Source organism: Phlebotomus argentipes, unplaced genomic scaffold, assembly GCF_947086385.1.
Source record: "Phlebotomus argentipes unplaced genomic scaffold, Phlebotomus argentipes genome assembly contig_15, whole genome shotgun sequence".
NCBI classification, from domain to species: domain Eukaryota; kingdom Metazoa; phylum Arthropoda; class Insecta; order Diptera; family Psychodidae; genus Phlebotomus; species Phlebotomus argentipes.
This window is the reverse complement of record NW_026776181.1, coordinates 17,354,813-17,372,162: the sequence shown is the minus strand read 5'-3', so window position 1 is coordinate 17,372,162 and position 17,350 is coordinate 17,354,813. Positions and strand designations below refer to the sequence as shown.

At 44.7% G+C, this 17,350-nt stretch overlaps 1 protein-coding gene across 2 annotated transcripts in view; it reads right to left on the bottom strand.

Annotated features, from left to right (window-relative positions):
* Window positions 1–157: 157 nt before the first annotated feature.
* Window positions 158–17,350, bottom strand: part of LOC132262721 (lutropin-choriogonadotropic hormone receptor) — a 34,138-nt gene continuing 16,945 nt past the window's right edge. Inside the window, exons 3-13 of one of the 2 annotated variants that reach the window (XM_059762070.1) lie at window positions 7,271–7,342; window positions 6,991–7,134; window positions 6,441–6,584; window positions 5,517–5,588; window positions 5,341–5,412; window positions 5,165–5,233; window positions 4,704–4,841; window positions 4,475–4,615; window positions 3,656–4,392; window positions 1,847–3,352; window positions 158–1,039 (exon numbers count right to left, since the gene is read on the bottom strand). In XM_059762070.1, coding sequence (XP_059618053.1) covers window positions 762–1,039; window positions 1,847–3,352; window positions 3,656–4,392; window positions 4,475–4,615; window positions 4,704–4,841; window positions 5,165–5,233; window positions 5,341–5,412; window positions 5,517–5,588; window positions 6,441–6,584; window positions 6,991–7,134; window positions 7,271–7,342 — 3,373 coding nt within the window. In that variant the 3' untranslated portion in view covers window positions 158–761. The remainder of the gene's footprint in view (window positions 1,040–1,846; window positions 3,353–3,655; window positions 4,393–4,474; window positions 4,616–4,703; window positions 4,842–5,164; window positions 5,234–5,340; window positions 5,413–5,516; window positions 5,589–6,440; window positions 6,585–6,990; window positions 7,135–7,270; window positions 7,343–17,350) is intronic. The other variant, XM_059762071.1, reaches the window with a different exon arrangement.

The window sequence follows — 17,350 nt, the reverse complement described above, 5'->3', positions numbered from 1 at the left end:
GCTCCAGTCACCAGAGGCGCTGCGGTCCACCAATATCGCGCGGTTGGCGATTAATATCGAGTGGATTTGAAGAGAAAAACCGCCATCAACCGACCACTCCGAGTAAATCTGAGAGAAAACACCGGAAAAAGGGAGAGAAAAAACAAAGAATGGTCCATTCATAATAATTTACTTTATCCCTCCATGTTTCTTGAATACACTGGAGTGCATATAGATAATGTTTTCCTTTTAAAATAGGTATAATTTTGCGGTTATTGTCCATGGACGGTGATATACCATTAATACAATTCAAATGGATGTACACAATTAAGTATATTGTACATAATTATTCATAACTTGAATATCCTTTCAGTGGTGTGTATACTATATATTGCAGTATTTTGATAATTTTACTACATAAAGTTTGGCATTGGTTTTGAACAATTTGTCATTTTATGATTTTCTTTACAACTTTTTTCATCACTCTTCTTGCTTTCATTTACAACAGCATCATTCTGCTATTAAGTTATGCCACATGTGTTAAGAGAGAGAGATTTTCTTTTTTCTTTATATAGAAATGTTTATACAGCAACTCTTTATGAGATTCGAGAAGAAAGATCTATGTATTGTATATCACGAAAGTGGAACTTATATCAAAAATCTTATCACTTACTTTAATGGCAGTCAATAAATCTACAGTTAACATTACACTACTTAATTGTATAGTGAGTTTTTACAGGGAACTGTCTTTAGATGTAGAAGCTTCTGGCCTTGCGGAAGCCTCAGGGCGGCCGGTTCTTGTCTTTGGGACTGGACAGCGTGGCCAACGGGCTGCCACTCTGCAGGATGGTGTAGAACGCAATGCCCGTGGAGTCGCAGATGGCCTGTTGCGACTCCTCGTCCAGCTGCACGCTGCTGTCCGCCGCCGACGGGATTGTGGGCAGGAAGCGGACGCCGAGGCGCGGCGGCGACGCCGACAGATCCGCCGAGAGTTCCTCCTGCACGGCGGATTGCCGCACCAGCCGAGGCTTCGCTCCCGGAATACTGTTTCTGGGCGTATCTGCGAGAATTGGTGTACAGGAATTTAGACACACTGTCTTCCCCTTGTCAGTCATGTATGCATATTTCGAACGTGAACTTTTCCATGTCAAATTAAATTAAACTTGCGAACTTTTGTGTGTGAAGGAACTCTAGTGCAAAGATCAATACGCTCATTGTGGAAGTTTAAGAATCGCTTCATTGCAAACTCCCTCCATCCCATGGAGTGTTTGCACAGGAAAAGGTGTTCCTGTGGCGAAAGTTCAGAAGTTCTCCTCCATTAATTCATCCGCCGTTGATATCATAAATTCGCATTGCATCCATCAAGATGTGCGAGGCATAAAATCTGAGAAATACATGTTCTTTCCCGGGCTATAAAATTACACATGATGGGAGAATCGGCAAATTGCTATCTAGAGTCATATTTATCAAGTAATCGACATGATGGAATTTCTCTTACATGGCAATAAAATATCTTTTGAAATATGCAGTATATCGTTTTATGCCGTAAAAGTGTTTACTTTTATCGTGAAAAAGAAAAACATGAGGGAAAAAGTTTGCAAAGCATGAAATAAGTACTGAGAGACATTTTTCTCCTTGTATTTGGCTCCTTTGAGTCAAAAAGGAAGCAACATAAATCATTTCACTGCTTTTGCTATTGAGAGAACTGCTGAACATTTCTCATCCCCATTTAATAGGTCACAACATTTTCTTGCAACTTTATGCACATTCAGCACTGCAATCATTCTTCCATGTCTCCGTTTCTGACATTTTCTCACGCGAAATTTGATTAATTTGCTAATAATAAGAAGGCAAAAGGAGAACTCACTCAGTGGCGGCATCGGAGTGGAGCTTCCGGCGCTGGATCTGGACATGCGGAATGTGGAGGTGCTCGCAGTGGTGGCGGACGTAGAGGAGTCGTTGCGCGAGCTGGACAAGTTGGAGTCCTGCGACGTCTTCCTGGTCACCAGCCACGAGGAGTGCCGTCGCCTGGTGTCCAGGATCCTCAGCGGAATGCCGCAGTGGTGATGCGGCGGTCCGTGTCGCCACGAGTCGGAGCGCGAGGAGCTGAAGTTCTCGCTGGAGGACATCGATCCTGCCCTCTTGTGATGCTGCTTCTGCTGTATCTCGGCGATCTGGTACGCGTACTGGTCAGACTGGCTGCGACGACTCTCTGGCGGACGCTTGTTGCAGAGGAACTGGCGCCACATCTTCGAGAACGTGCTCTCCTGGTGGTGATTGGAGCGCTTCCTGGCCACCTGCTGCTCCAGCAACTTCGCGCAGCCACACTGAGGCCCAGGGAGCAGCGGTGGCAGCTCCTTCGAGGATCTCTCCACCAGAGAGTTGGTGTTGGCCGGCGTCTGGCGGTTGCTGAAGTTGGAACTGTGGCGACAGCGTCCAATTCCTCTGGTCACGCGAGACTCCTCGATGGCTTTGCAGATGAGCACGCAATCCTTCTTGAACTGCTTCGTGAGGATGGCGTAGAGGAAGGGATTGCAGCAGGAGTTGAGTGGCAGGACAAATACCGTGAACACCTTTGCCTGCTCTAGCGAGATGAGGTGCAGTCCGAAGGCGGCCGTGAGGGAGAAGAAGGCGATGGGAGACCAGCAGAGGAAGTCCGTGAAGACCAGGAGAGCCATTCTCTTGGCTATTCGGGAGTCATTGCTGTTCCACGCCTGAGAGCCACGGATGGCGCAGTACATCTTCAGATAGCATCCCATGAGGATGAGAAATGCGATGCCGTTGATGAGCATGAGGAAGACCACGTAGGCCAGACTCGCCGTGCTGTTTGTGGTCTCGAAGGGCAGGCAAACGGCGAACTTCCTGTAGTCTGAGACCCCGAAGAGCGGCAGGACGGCCATGGTGAGTGCGAAGGCCCACCCGAAGGTCATGATGTAGCCCGCGTGGCGCAGAGACAGGCGCTTATTGAGATGCATGGCGTGCGTGATGGCGTAATTGCGCTCCAGCGTGATCACAGCAAGAGTGTAGACGGAGAGTTCGGAGGAGAGAACCGCCAGAAATCCTGCCAACTGACATCCGGCACTCATTTGCCACGGAATGGCGAACATCCTGAACTCTCCCAGCGTGGAGGCATCCACAACGGCCAGAATTCCCAGATAAACGCCCATGAAGAAGTCTGCGGCGGCCAAATTGCACACCAGAAACCTCGGCACATCCATCTTCGAGCGCGAGAAGATCAGCACAAACACCACCGTGCCGTTGCCCAGCATGGCCAGGAGGAACACCACCCACACGCCACAGCGGAGAGTCCACCAGTCGAAGAGGTCGGCGCAGGGCAGGAAGGGACCGGGCAGTGGGAGACACTGGATGGCACCTGCGGAGAAAAAGATCTCATTTCCCAAATCCGCCCCGAGAATGTGTCTTACAAGATTATGCAAAGAGATACCATTTGCTGAAACTTGCAATTGGATTACTTCAACAATGCAAACTATCATGAAGGATATATTGTTTCGCCAACAGTTTTGCAACTTTAACGACACTGCGCGGGAAAGCAGTGCTGCTGTAAGAGTTCGTGTGCTGAGAGCGATAAGAGAGTTCGGAAGTCTTTGCGGATATATGCAAAGCGATGCCCCGCCCATTCTTATGCTCCGCCCACAATTGCAACCCCGCGACTCACCTGTCATTATTTCTGGCGCGAAGTTCCTCGTGGGCGCCACATTGTCCTCCTCGAAGTACTCCTCAACATAGGCGGGCAAATTGCCCGGATAGGTGAAGTCCGAACCGAAGGAGTCCCACAGCTCATTGATTTGCGGTCCGAACTTCTTGCTGAGATTGTGGAGCTGCGGCCAGATGTCTGAGAGACTGTTGTTCCACAGACTCATGTCGAACTCATTGTCTGAGGGGAAGAGGACAGCCTCCTGCAGCGGTGGCACCTTGTTGCGGTGCGCCAGGGTCTGCAGGGGCAGAAAGGAGCAGCAGTGATAGGCGTAGGAGAGGACGAGGGTCTGAATGCGAGGGAAGGTCTCGGGCGGTGGAAACTCCCTCAGCTTGGGGTTGTTGAACGTCTTGAGGTGGAGCAGTCGATTGAGACCTGTTGCCGGCAAGTGGGGGAACACATTATTGCCCAAATTGAGATCTTCCAGTTGGCCGAACTCCGCAAAGGCATCAGCATCAATGGTGTGGATTTTATTGCCCTCCAAGTCCAGCACTTGCAATTTGGCCGTGCCGGCGAAGGCTGTGCGGGGAATTTCCTGGATCTCATTGTCCGACAGCAGGAGGTCGTGCAGCTGTCCGAGGCCCTGGAACGGCGCCCCGTGCAGGGATGAGATGTGATTGCCCGCCAAGTCCAGGACACGCAACTCCCGACAGCCGGACAACTCGGGCACCACCCTCAGCTTGTTGGACTTCAATTCTCTGGTCGGGGGAGGCGCACGAGAGATTGAGGGATTAGTTGGACAGTGAGTGGTGACAATTTAATTAAGCCACACACACTTACAGGCTCTTGAGGCGGGGGCAGGTCTTGCAGAGGTTGGAGGGGACCTTGGACAGGCTGGCCCTGTCCACACGCAAAATCTCCAGGGCACCACACCCATCCAGAGACGGCAGCTCCAGCAAGCTCCTGGCGTCCGACAGCACTCTGCATGCCAGGGAGGAGGGAGGAGGGAATTAATTGAGCACAAAAACACTCACTTAACACAACATCGGCAGTCACATAAAATACGTACAATTTCCTCAACCTTGGCATGTTATTTATGGCACCCGGTTTAATTCCTGACAATGGATTGGCTCGTAAATCAAGCGCCGTAAGACTCCTCGGTAAATCGTGCTTCGATAGCCATCGAATTCGGTTATTGGACGCCGAACTGGTGAGCCGGGCGTAAGACAATGCATGACGTACAAGTTGGTGAGCATAAGAAGAGAAAGATAAACACCTATGTGAGTGTATTGATCCATTGAGGAGTGGCGTAGTGTTCCTGGAATTCCTTGAGCTTTAAAATTTGCAAACTATCGCAGCCATTTGAGGGCTCTGTTGCTACGCCTGTGCTTCATGAAGTGGAGACTCTCATTCTGATAACGAACGTCGCCACTTCATGCAATTTCACACCCACCCCCTCTTTCTACCCCCATCGATAGGAGCCCTAAAAGAGAAATGAGATAAAAAAGAGAACATCCTTTCAACACTCACAATTCTTGCAATTGTGTCATATTTTCCAATCCAAATGAAACAGAAGTTATCAGGTTGTCGTCCAATTCGCTGGAGAATGTGAAAGGGCAGACCGAAGATGGCGAAAAAAAAGGAAAGGCACTCGGTGAAAAATTGCAAGCAATTGGCTGGCAGAATTCGATTGCAGATATACTCACAGTACTCGCAATTTGGACAAATTGCCAAAAGCACCTGCCTTAATCTCACTGATTTGATTCCTCTTCAGCAAACTGTAACGGGAGAAGGGGAGAAAATCCCCAGTAAATTATCTAGACAAACACATACTCTCAGTTGTGTTGCGAGTTAAGAAAATGGGATTAATTGGTAAACTCACAGAACTATTAAATTATTCATCACGGGAAAGTCATCCTCCTCGATGCTCACCAGATGATTGTTGCCCAAGTTCCTGGCGTTGAAGTGGAGCATCGCAGAGAATTTTTGTCGAGGGGTGGAGGCGAGAGGGGGTGGAAAGGGGAAGAAAGAGAACAATAACCGATTATTTGTATTCCTCGCCAGTGAGTTTATTTATTATTTGTCCTCGGGAGCTCTACTGGAGTTTCGCCAATCTCCCCCGAGAAACACTTCTTTTGCGCAAATATTCTTTTGGTGAGTGCGAGCGAGAGACTTTTTATTTATCTTCAGTATATGTGAGAGTTATTGTATCATTTCTTTTAGGGGAATTTTATGGAAATTTGTTTCTCTAACCTACTTACGATAAACACACCACATATTTTTCTTATATGCCTCTCAACACATCTTATGTGCTATCTTAAAGTAATTTTTATTATCACTACACACAATTTTGATGATATATTAGGGGTCAAATCAAAGTTGATACAATAGAGAGAGAGAGCACAGATTGACAGACAGAATAGATTGGAGAATAAGAGAGAAAGAAGAGGAAGAGAATTTTGTCACATTAATGCGTTATTTCATGGCCAATTTATTGCTTCTTGATCTTCTCGGGGGTTTAATTTGTGAAAGAATTCAACATACACACACACCTTCCGAAGTTTGCTGACAAATCTACACACAGCACAATTTGGAAAAGAAATCACACACAAGAAATCGCCAAAAAGGGAGTCGGTTTGTCGTAGATTTGCCATGCAATCTCTCATCTAGTAAAACAGCCACCAGAACTCGACTTATGGAGCGACTGGGCAAAAAGTGAAGTAGCAAATATTATGTCTATTAAAGAGGAATTTGTGATGCGACAGGGCGTGTAAAAAAAGTCAGGCCATTAAAAAAGAAAACTCACAGTGCCTCAAGAGATGGAAGACCAGCTAAAGTTTCGGTGGGAACTTTTTGTATCATATTCCCCTCTAATCGCAAACTCCGCAATTGCTGAAGATGTCGCAAGTTGACACTGTCCAGATACATTATGGCATTCCCATCTATCTGCCTGGGACATTTTTATTAGTGTGATTTATGGAAACATTTAGCAACAAGAAATAACACACACACGCACACAAAACAGTGAGAAAAGGAGCAAATTACACAGAGTCCAGGGCTGAGCGGGGGAGGAAATCTCTGGCGTAGTTTACAGAAATACATAATACAACATAGAAGAGAGAGGGTGCGGATAGGATGGAAGCGAAAGGAAGCGAGAGTCAGAGATTGTCTTGGAGGGATAAATAAAAATTTATGTATATTCTTTATGAATAATTTTCCTAATTTCATTCTATCTTGCGTAGGATTGCCTTGGCAATACATCTTGCTGTGTTGTAGCATTGTACTTAATTTGTGCTGAAAGCAAGGTAGATGGAAGCCACCCACTCTCTCTCTGTCGCCCATGCACAGATACTTACAATGACGTCAACGATGGCAGTTGCTTGAGCGCCTCGTCGGGAACGTGCGTGAGACCGCAATTGTGAAGGACTAATCGTTTCAATTTGCCCAATCCATCAAAGGCATCTGGAGCTATCCTCGCTAAGGTGTTATCTGATAAAATTCTGCGCACAAGAGACATCGCACATTAGTTGGAATGAGATTAGGAGAGATGACATCGGCAAGGACACGAAGGGGGAGAATCAAGGAGAAATTACGTATAATATGCAATAAATATTAATAAACATGCAATTAACTTACAATTCCTCTAAAGATGACGCCATATCAAAAGCTCTACTAGGTAAATTGGTAATATTGTTTGTTCCAAGATCACTGCAAACACAGAAAAGAGTCTGTTAATTTCCCTCTTCACTCCCCCATAGGGATCATTGCGCCTCCCCCTCAAACTCATTGCCATTTGTGCGACACAAAAATTACACGTAGTTTTAATTAGCTTCCTGCCGGGCTCACGCAGCAGAGGAACTCCTTAAAGACTCTGTCTCTCTTTCTTGAACTGTGATATCTCCCTATGACTTTAATTCTTTTCACATTTTTCTTCATTTTCGCCCTTCGTCACCTTTTTCTTCTTCGTCTGCTTTTTGCCTGTGCTTCGCCTGTCTCTCTCTCTCACTGTGGCTTGGTGGTTGGAGAGAAATGGATAAATAAATTTGTTTGTCATAGAGCGAATCCGCAAAAATAGTGCAGAGATATGAGGTGATTGATCTGTAAAATCGTCAATCAATCAAACCAGAATTCGCACACACACACAACAAAAATTACTAGCAAAAAGGCTCGATGTGACATATAAAAATCGCCGCATGACAGCTTTCTTGCATGACGCGTTGATGATTTTTGTCATACCAATTCAACATCGGTCCACAGCAAGGTAGTTTGACGGTGACTAGATATTTATCTCGATTGTATCTTTCATTCACATCATTCAGGAGATAATAAAACACCCTCGAAACCGACTATATTCAATGGCAAAGAACTTTTAATGATTATCTTCGCAACATTGGCATAATTTCCTCATTGTCGAAAGCCCTCGACAACCAAATGGTAGTCCACAAACAAATACCCAGTAAACTTTTGCACAGGAATTTTTTGTTGGTGGTATTTTGGCCCTTTTAAAAACTATGGTGTGGATGACAAGTCATGATAAATCGCACGACGCTTCTACACGAATATTATGGCATTCCAGAGAAAATCCACCCATCATCACTGCCATTCCCGCAGAGCTGCATAAAATGCCTCACCCACAATTTGCAGAGTGAGTGAGGAGGAGAATTCTGCCACACCTGAGCATCTTCTCCCCTGCAACAACACGTAATCCTGCTGTTTGGCACTCTTCTGGGGAGATTAACGCGATGGGGACGCCGGGTACCAGGCGTCTGCATTGAGTGCACGCCAAGCGATGTGCATTTGTGCAAAAGTCGACACGTCGGCCAATTCTTTGGGTGTGGATCTTAAGGGTAGGATTTGACCTTTCAACGAGGCGGTTTATTGACGATTACACTATGATTAGGCTCTTTTTTCGCCCCAAAAGAGCGACATTCAGATGAAAATGCCCAATCATACCATGATTTGGTAAAACTACATTTAGCAGAAAACTATTTTTCCACTGGACTCCGGACAAAGGAAGTGCGGATAAAATCTCAGGCTTTAGCATCGATTAGTGCTTTGATTGCCCACAGCGTGGAGATAAGATATTGGGTCGGGAAGAAGCCCAACCCTGTTGATTGTTGTTGCATAAGTTTCCCAATTTTCCCACTCTGTTGCTTAATTATATCGACCGCATTTTTCCCTCTTCTGCACGCTTCCACCAAATGCCACACTGATGACTGTGCGGAGATAAGAACGGTAAACATGAGAAGCACTTGGTGTGTGTGTGGTTTTAAACAAAGCCACTCTCGAATGGGGAACCCGAAAAACACTCCCCCGATGGATGAATGGCAAACACACTATACAATTCGTTTAATTTCTTCATCAAAACCTATTCCACAGCGTATCCAATTGATTGTGTGTTTCCCCGGGATGGGACGATAGTGTGTGGATGGGAAAAAGAGCGTAAAACTTCTTGAGGGATGTAATATCCTCGGCTTCCACGGTGGCCCATAAATAGAGCACTTCCAGCAGCCAGAGAGGCCTTAACATATGAGCTCCTCTCGCTTTCGCCATCAGCTCTAGTCCGAGACTAGAGAAATTCTTATAACGCAATAAAAATTGGGTCAAACTCATAAAACTTTTACATGTAGTGAAGTTGGGATTTGCGGATATATAAATATGCTCAAAGCTCTCTCAACATCGTGACCCGTTGTGGTGCAGCGGGAGATTCAATGAGGAGAAAATTGCTCGAGATATGTGTTGTACATTTTTAATTGAAAAATCCTCAACTAAATAGAGCATATAATGTTAATTGTGCCATTCCCTACATAACCATTCCCTCGACCGCACTCTGTCCGCGATGCCTGGTGAACAGGCGGGTGGAATGTGCTCGAGTGACATATTAGTTATTTCTTTATTTTTAAAACTCCCCCACCATTCGCAATAAATCCTCGGACATGGAGTTCCCGGGGAGAAATATGTCTCAAGGAGAGAGCGAGAAAAAGGAGAAAATTGCTTCTGTTTTCGCAACACTTTCTCTCCTTCCACTCCACTTGAGTCAACTATGACGCTGTTGTCCTGAATTTTCTATCACACAGTCATCCTCCTTCGCCTCAAGTCATCGCAGATGGATTACATTTCGCCGCCGCCAGCGCAAGTACACATGAGCATCACAGAGTTTGTTCACCCAAAAACCAAACTATCAAGCGTGATTGAGAGGTGAGAGTCGCTGTGGCCTCGGGAGCAAAGTCTCAACTTCATCACCAATCTCAATTGACACGGTGAAACTCTATTCTTCGCGCTGTGCAAACTCCTGCAGCAGGATTAAAAGTTAATTGGCTGCTGCAAGAGCGAGTGGGGCTAATTGGGAATTCCTCAAAGTCGTCATACGTGAGATAACTCCAATAGGGAGCATTTGAGCGGCATCCTTAAGAGGCTCACATCTCAAAAATCTTCCACGCCGCCAATGGTGAGAGCGAGTCTTATGCGAAATGTTATTTGTTTTGGGGAAATATAATACCCTCTCAATGTGTCTCGAGCATCAGCATAATTCACTTCCGGATATTAGAATATTATCGATTCAATTTTGTCGTGACAGGAAGAAAAGCTCCCATGACGAGTTTTGGGTGTGGGTCGAGTTTGTTTTTCTCGGCGCACGCGAAAATCTTGCGAGAAAAGCTCTGTCGGTGACTTGGAAGTAACTTTGAGAAGAGAGCAAATAAGTGGAACAATGGAGAGTGCCAATAATTCATTTTGTCATATTCTTTTCCACACCAGCAGCAGCAGAAGCATTCAACACGGCGAAAAAGCACGCGAGCAGCATTGTTTCTCGCCAGGATTTTCGCATTTTTAACACACATTCATTTTCTCTGGCTATGATGTGAATAAAATTCATGTCAGTTGAACAATAAAATTCTATTTGCCATTATAAATTTATTATTATTCCGCATTATTAACGTGTCATCGAACATTTGGAGGAGTGAATTGGATGCGAGCACCGAGATGCAGCATTGGGGACGTGAGGGTGTGAGAGAGAGAGAGGAAGTTGGGTGATCCCCAAAGTGATTTACAACTTTGTATGCTTTCGAACACTGATATCGATGCAGACATAAAGTTTTCTCGTTCCACTGCAGATTACAATGGGGGGAATCGAGTGAATTCACATTCTGGAGCCCCGGAGTTCAGTCACACATAATAAGTCTCTCTGGTATGTACATTTTGCGGAGGGAATCCGCAGGATAATGCCGGAGACACACTTAATTTTATACCAATTGTGCTCTCGCTCCACCCACTGTAGACATGACCATTAATGTGTGAAGGATCATTGGAATTTTATGTATCTGGGGGAACCTTTTCTCCTTGGGAAGCCAGGCATTTTTCCCCAATTTCAACACCATCTCGCCACCATCTTTGGCTGGGGAAGGAGTGGGAAAAGGATGGGAATCCCTGACCAAATATTTATTTCACGAATTCCTCTCTCAAGGGACATTCACAACATCGGGCGGAAATATCTCAATTTATACGCTTTGTTCTCAATCATTTTTGTCTACTCTGCAATAATCGTCCGGAAGAGGGTGTAGGATTTCGCTGAATGCTGCGGTTATCGGGTGGAACTTCAATTTCCCCTTTAGCTCAGCTTTAATGTTTTAACACACAGAGAGCTTTCTGAAAATCACGTTTTCACATAAAAATGCAATACGAAATGTCCACACACCCAAACACAAACTCTGGGCGATGCACTGACAAGAACGAGCAGCGGAAATATGGTCTCCCCCAACATGTAACGACCAGTGAATTGCCTTGGAAATGTTTTCAGTATCTCTTTGCTCTACATTTCTTTCTCCAACCCCTCGCAGTGATTATTGAGTCTGTATTTCCAATTTACCCATCAGCACACTCTCCCCGTTCGGTTATCATTTTCCAATAAGCCCTCGGATAAGTGTTGTTGAGCGGAAAAGTGTCAGAAAAATATTTCAAATTCCCTCCCTCCTCCCCCATTCTTTTTGCCACTCGCCAGCAAATACTTTCGATTATTTTTTCATCTTCACTGTCCAGAGAATGTCATTTATATGGGAAACATATCAGCACACTGAGATATGCCAGAATGGCAGGGAAGGGTGAAACATCAGAATCCCATGAAAGGGCGGAAATTATTCTAATCCGCACACAGCACGAGTGGAAAACCCATTCAGGTCGTTATATAGTCATGGCCTTGCTGAGGCGCTTGGACGGAATTTCGAGATGAATGCGAAAAGAAGTGATGAATCAGATAAATTATCCAAAAACTCAATAATGGCACAACCGAGTGTGCGGTATGAAAGGTCTGGGCGCGCTATCGTATTTCCCGCTTAAAAGGGTTCCTTTTCACCCACCCCCGAAAGCTCCGCCATTAAGTGTGTTTGTGCGGCACTTGGGGCCAAACTACCAGCACTTGCTCCCCATTTCGACAACATCTTACCACTTCTTATTTCGCCTGTGTCGTCATCTGAAGATGGACAAAAGCGACATGATTGATTGTGTGTAATTTGGAGGCCGTTGAACTTTACACAGAGTTTAATGAGCGCCCACAATTAGCCAAGAGATGCGATTGCTTTCTTCCCACAAAACCTCCAAATGAACTTGATATTCATCTAATGATGGAATTGCTCGAATGGAAGGCGATAATAAAAGTATATGCAGAGTCGTGATGGAAATACTTTAGCAGTGCCTGAGAAAGTTTAACGCACTTTCCCTGCCTAAATTTGCTTCACCATTTTCCACACAAAACACCGCTAGTCGACGCGAAAGTTGATCTCTTTGCAAATGTAGACTGCCTGAACAGACGGAGAGAACATGAATTTGGGCAGATATTAGAGAAGGATTTTCTTTTAATGCCATTTTTCATGAGATCCAAATTGTCTTTCTCACTTTTCCCACCGCCGCTATCGAAGCCACAGAGGAGTGTTTAAGGGGATCAGCGATAAAAAGTTTTAAGTCGATAAAATGAGCATTAAGCGACATCTCTTCCCAACTTCTCCTCGACTCTCTATATATATATTGTCTATATCCGAGCAAGAGTCACAAATCACCAGGCGCCTCCATCCAACCGCAAATATTTATCCAATTTCACTGTGCAATAACACGGGTGGCGTGGCAAGAAAAACTATCGTCAATTCCATCGAGAATGTTTTGCTTAATAATATTTGGCGGAAATTGTATTTTAAACTCACTTCCCTCCCGGGCAAAGTCCTGAGTCACACAGCGGATATTTCTGCCAGGGGAAACTTTTGTCCGCCAAAGTATGTTTGGAGGGTTTTGGAAGAGATACTGAGGATACGTGAAAGTATTAAATCGAAACTTTATAATTGAATTTTATTATTCACTTCCGTGTTTCTTTTGTATCCACCCACGCTTCGCGATCTGCAGATTTGGGGGAAAGCGGGGGAGACGAGAGCTTCCTGTTGGAGAATCACATAACATTTTCCATACACGTTTGGGTCGGGCGACAAAATCACTCTGGATGGAATATGATTTTCCACGAAAGGTTGTGCTCTACTTAAATTTGATTTTGTCTCTCTTCTCTTCTCGATGCCCGAGAAAACATCACCCCCAAAGTCTTTTGGGGGTGAATGAACAGCATTTGGGGGGGGAGTTTTTGCTCCTCCGTGGAAAACTTCTCTCCATTCTCGCTGCAGTAAATCAACGCGAGATCGCCAAGAGATACACACTGTGGCGCGGTGATAAAGTGAGCATGTTGTGGGAGAAAATGAACTTGTCAATTTATTTGCATCTCCATCTCCGCATTGTTTATTAATTGAGGTATTGCGAAGGGGTCACAATCACTCCACCTTTTACGCCCAGTGTCATCGCGCGAGCGTCTTCTTCTGGGGGGGCGTGGAAGAAAGGGTGCATTGTATTCCGTGACGATGGAATCTCTAACTAATTAATGGGTAGCAGATTGCTCGATAAAACTTTATTGCATCAAATTTCTCTCTGTACATAAGGCAACAGCGCTGCACTGTGTAACATCGGGGTTGCATACCATTCACCCAGCGCAAGCAGAAGGGGTGCAAGTGTTTCACCCGCATGCTTGCCAAAGAATGGCACAGTTGCACATTCTAATACAGAATACCGCCATCAATATTTTCCCCATTGGCTCTCCACATATGGGAAGGTCGTCGGCGAAGTTCGCGCGAGAAGGAAAAGAGGACATTCTATGGGTAAAGAATTTCCTATCTGGGCAAAGCAGAAACACATCTTTAAGTGCTTCAATCTGGAGTTCTAGAAAAGGCGCAAATATTCTCCACTTTTTCCACCTTCTCGAGAGCTTTCCATCCAACCCCGCAGCATCGCGCTGAGTTGAGAACAGTGTTGAAGTTTCCCACGAAGCAGTAAAGTGAGAGTGTCGTGTAAACGTGGAAACAGCGTAACTTTCAGCTCAAGCATTGCCCGAGAGTCTTGTGTGCATTAATTAGGGCTGAAGCATTCGCTAACACCCCGAGAGTGGGGAAGATGGGATGTGATATGCAGATGGAAAATGATGGTGCAGCTTCCGAAAAGTTGCTGAAAATGAAATGGTGGCCATTGTACGACAATTGCTGATTCATGCAGCACCAGCGAGTCATTTGATCTTGACGTAACTCCACTGATAGTGCCGAAGAGAAAATTGTGCAATATCTCCTCTGCCACTTTGCAGCTTTTCAGATACAACATCGCACATGTACATGGGACCAATGTCCTTTCTCGCATTCTCTCTCTCTCTGGGCGATGGATATAAAATATGTGTATACACAAGTTGTGAAAATATTCACGCTTATATATAAAAGCTCTTGCATGTGAGGATGTGTGTGTGTGCATCTTTCTTCAACAAAAAGGAGGACAGCGATAATAACCATGAAGTCTGAAAATTGCCACATACAAATGCAACAATTCCACCCCACATTTGAGTGCGGGTGGGAAAAAGAAATTGTAGTTACACTTTACTGTCCCTGGCGCTCAACAAATGCTATGCAAAGCAGTGTCACAAAATAATGTGCAAATCAGGCAATAAAGAATAAATTCCTCAACTATTTGCACTTGGAAATGTTATACACACTCTGTGTATGTGTGTGTTTTGTGGGGGGAAAAAAGGGGGGAACTTTTTTACAACACTTGGCGTAAGAATATTCAATCAGCCATAAAATGATTTTGCTGCTGGATAACAAACTTTTCTCCTACTCTGTGTGTGTGTGTCCTTTTTGTTCGAGAAATTATCACCAAGTTATCCCTTCTCATTTCATTCCTTTCTTTTTTACAACTCCATTCAAATCCAAATTCTCCAGTGCGGCAGACTCCTTTTTTGTCGCTGGCTCTTGAGTATACATAGATCACCTCCCGAGGGGCTGTGCATGTTACGCATGTAGCATATTTTCTGGTGAGAGCGAAACCCCCTGACGATTCTCAATGCTGTTGAAATTCTCTTCAATGGACTCAACTTTACGAGGAATTCTCAACTTTGCAAGTGCGAATGCTGAAGAAGTGCGAATTAAAAGAAATTAATTCCAATTTAACACTCCAGCACTGAACTCTCGAGCACAATCCAATGGACGTGAAGTGAGCAAGGGGCGAGAGAGAGAGAGAGAGGGTGGCTTGACAACCAACAAACATTGAGATGGGATAAGAATAATAAATTGTGCTTGAGAAGTTTGTGACAAGAATGCCGCCGCTAATATGACTGCAATATTTCAATGAGAAAAGTGTGTGAAATCGAGACTTGTCCAAAACTTTTCATCCCTTCTTGCTGAAACAATTTGACAATTGAAAAATCCTCAGCGCGAAAGCTCTGAAATTCTCAAAATATATCGAGTGAGTAATTAATTTCCCTTTCCCCCTCATTTGTGCCAAATGAATCACATCCACATTTTCTCAACTGATGAATAATAAATAATCTCCGCGCGCGCGAGAATGTTGCGCTTGAAAGTTTTTTTTTCAACCCCGAGAGCTTTCAATTTTGATAGATGGACGAGGAGCTTTCATTCTTAATCTCCAGACACTTCATCTCCTGGCTCGCGCGTTCCCATTTCGCGATCCATCTCTCACTCAACATGACAGCGAATGACGATGATTTCAGAGCTTTCTGCCAAGGAATTAATGCTACTCTCTTGCACAACTTCTTTTTTGCTCATTATGTACTACACTTTACGCATCGTAAAGAGCACAATTGCCACAGCAGAGACGCGCGGTCTCCTCCTGAATGCCATGCACATGAACTCCTATCTCATGAGGTTAGTCTTCGTTTTTTTCCCCCTAACGCGGAACAGCTCACAATTTAACACGATATAAAAAATTTTATTTCATCTCCCAGTGAGTTTTTTCTGAACGGTTAAGAGAAATTATTTATATTTCCTCTTATGTGTAATTTAATTTGAATGAAAATGCCAGTGAGATTTATTATTATTCATCGCGACGCCTTTTCAGCAAGCGCTTTCCCTGCTTTATGCAAAGCCCGAACTTGAGCATCAGCATCAGATGGCCCACGAGCTTTCCGCGGCTTTCCACTGAGCTTTTCAATGGTGTCACTCACCTCGGGCCAATTTAAGTGATGGCAAAAAGCTGTGTAAATCTTGTAAATTCCACCGAAATTCAACCCTTTTCAATAATGTGGTTCATTTAGGAATCCCAACTGTCACATGCAGAACTGCTATTGAGTCAAATCCTTTTCTCCCCAACAATTGCTTTTGAGAACACGAAAGTGGGTTAAAAGAAAAACGCGCTTTTTCTATGCAAAAAAAACCACACAGAGAAAAGTCAGTGCGAAACGTTTTTCCACCTCCTTTTTGACATTGAGCGTGGGAAAAGAAATAAATTCCCTAATTTTTTCCATTTCCTTTTTCATCCTTGTGCCGCGTGGGAAATCCCTTTGTCCGTGCGCTTCGCTTTTGCCCATAAAAAGAGGGCGCGCAACAAAGCATCGCGCGGATTTAATTATTGTCAAAAAGCGAGATAAATTGCAGAGTTCAGCGCTTGAGGATCTGCACCGATGAGAGTCTCCTTGGCACGGAACATTTAATGGGATTACGTGTAAATTATTTGGGAATAAAATTTGTCACTCTCATTGTTGACTGTATTGTTGTATTGCGCGCAGAAGAGAAGGCAAATGTGTGGCAAAGCGCCCCATATTGAGGAGGATCGTGGGGGCGTTGCTGTGGCGCGTCCCAAGAGCGGGAAGAGCGAGAGGAGGCAGATTTTGGCCACGAATGACACCCGTTGCCCAACAAAGCGGTTCACATCGTAAAAACATGGCAACATTGGTGTGGAAAAATCCTGATGGAGCGATCATTTAAGTGGAAGAATGTTGTTCGTGTAAGTCCAATAAAATTTCCATTAGTATAAAAGAATAGTATAACAGTATTGGGGTATACCTTATTCCCTTTTATATTGTGTTAGGCTCACACATTCAATTACATGGCATTCTCCAAGCCATTCTCCCTTCTCCATGGAGTGTAAACCCAAACGGAGGCGAGTGATAAAAACCGCCTTAGACGAAAATCTCATGTCTCTGACACTCTATTGAAGAGATGGGGGAACTTTCGGGAGCTTAGAAGACGAGGAGGGATGGCTGGTGTGTTTCTCATGCGTGAGAAAGCCAGTGTAAGCGTCAAGGGGGAGATAATATGCCTCAAATCTGTACTTCCAAATAAGCCTGACAGACAATCTCTTAAGTTTCCATCCGATATTTCTGCAATTAATCACTTAATACCACTCTTTGGGCATCTTTAC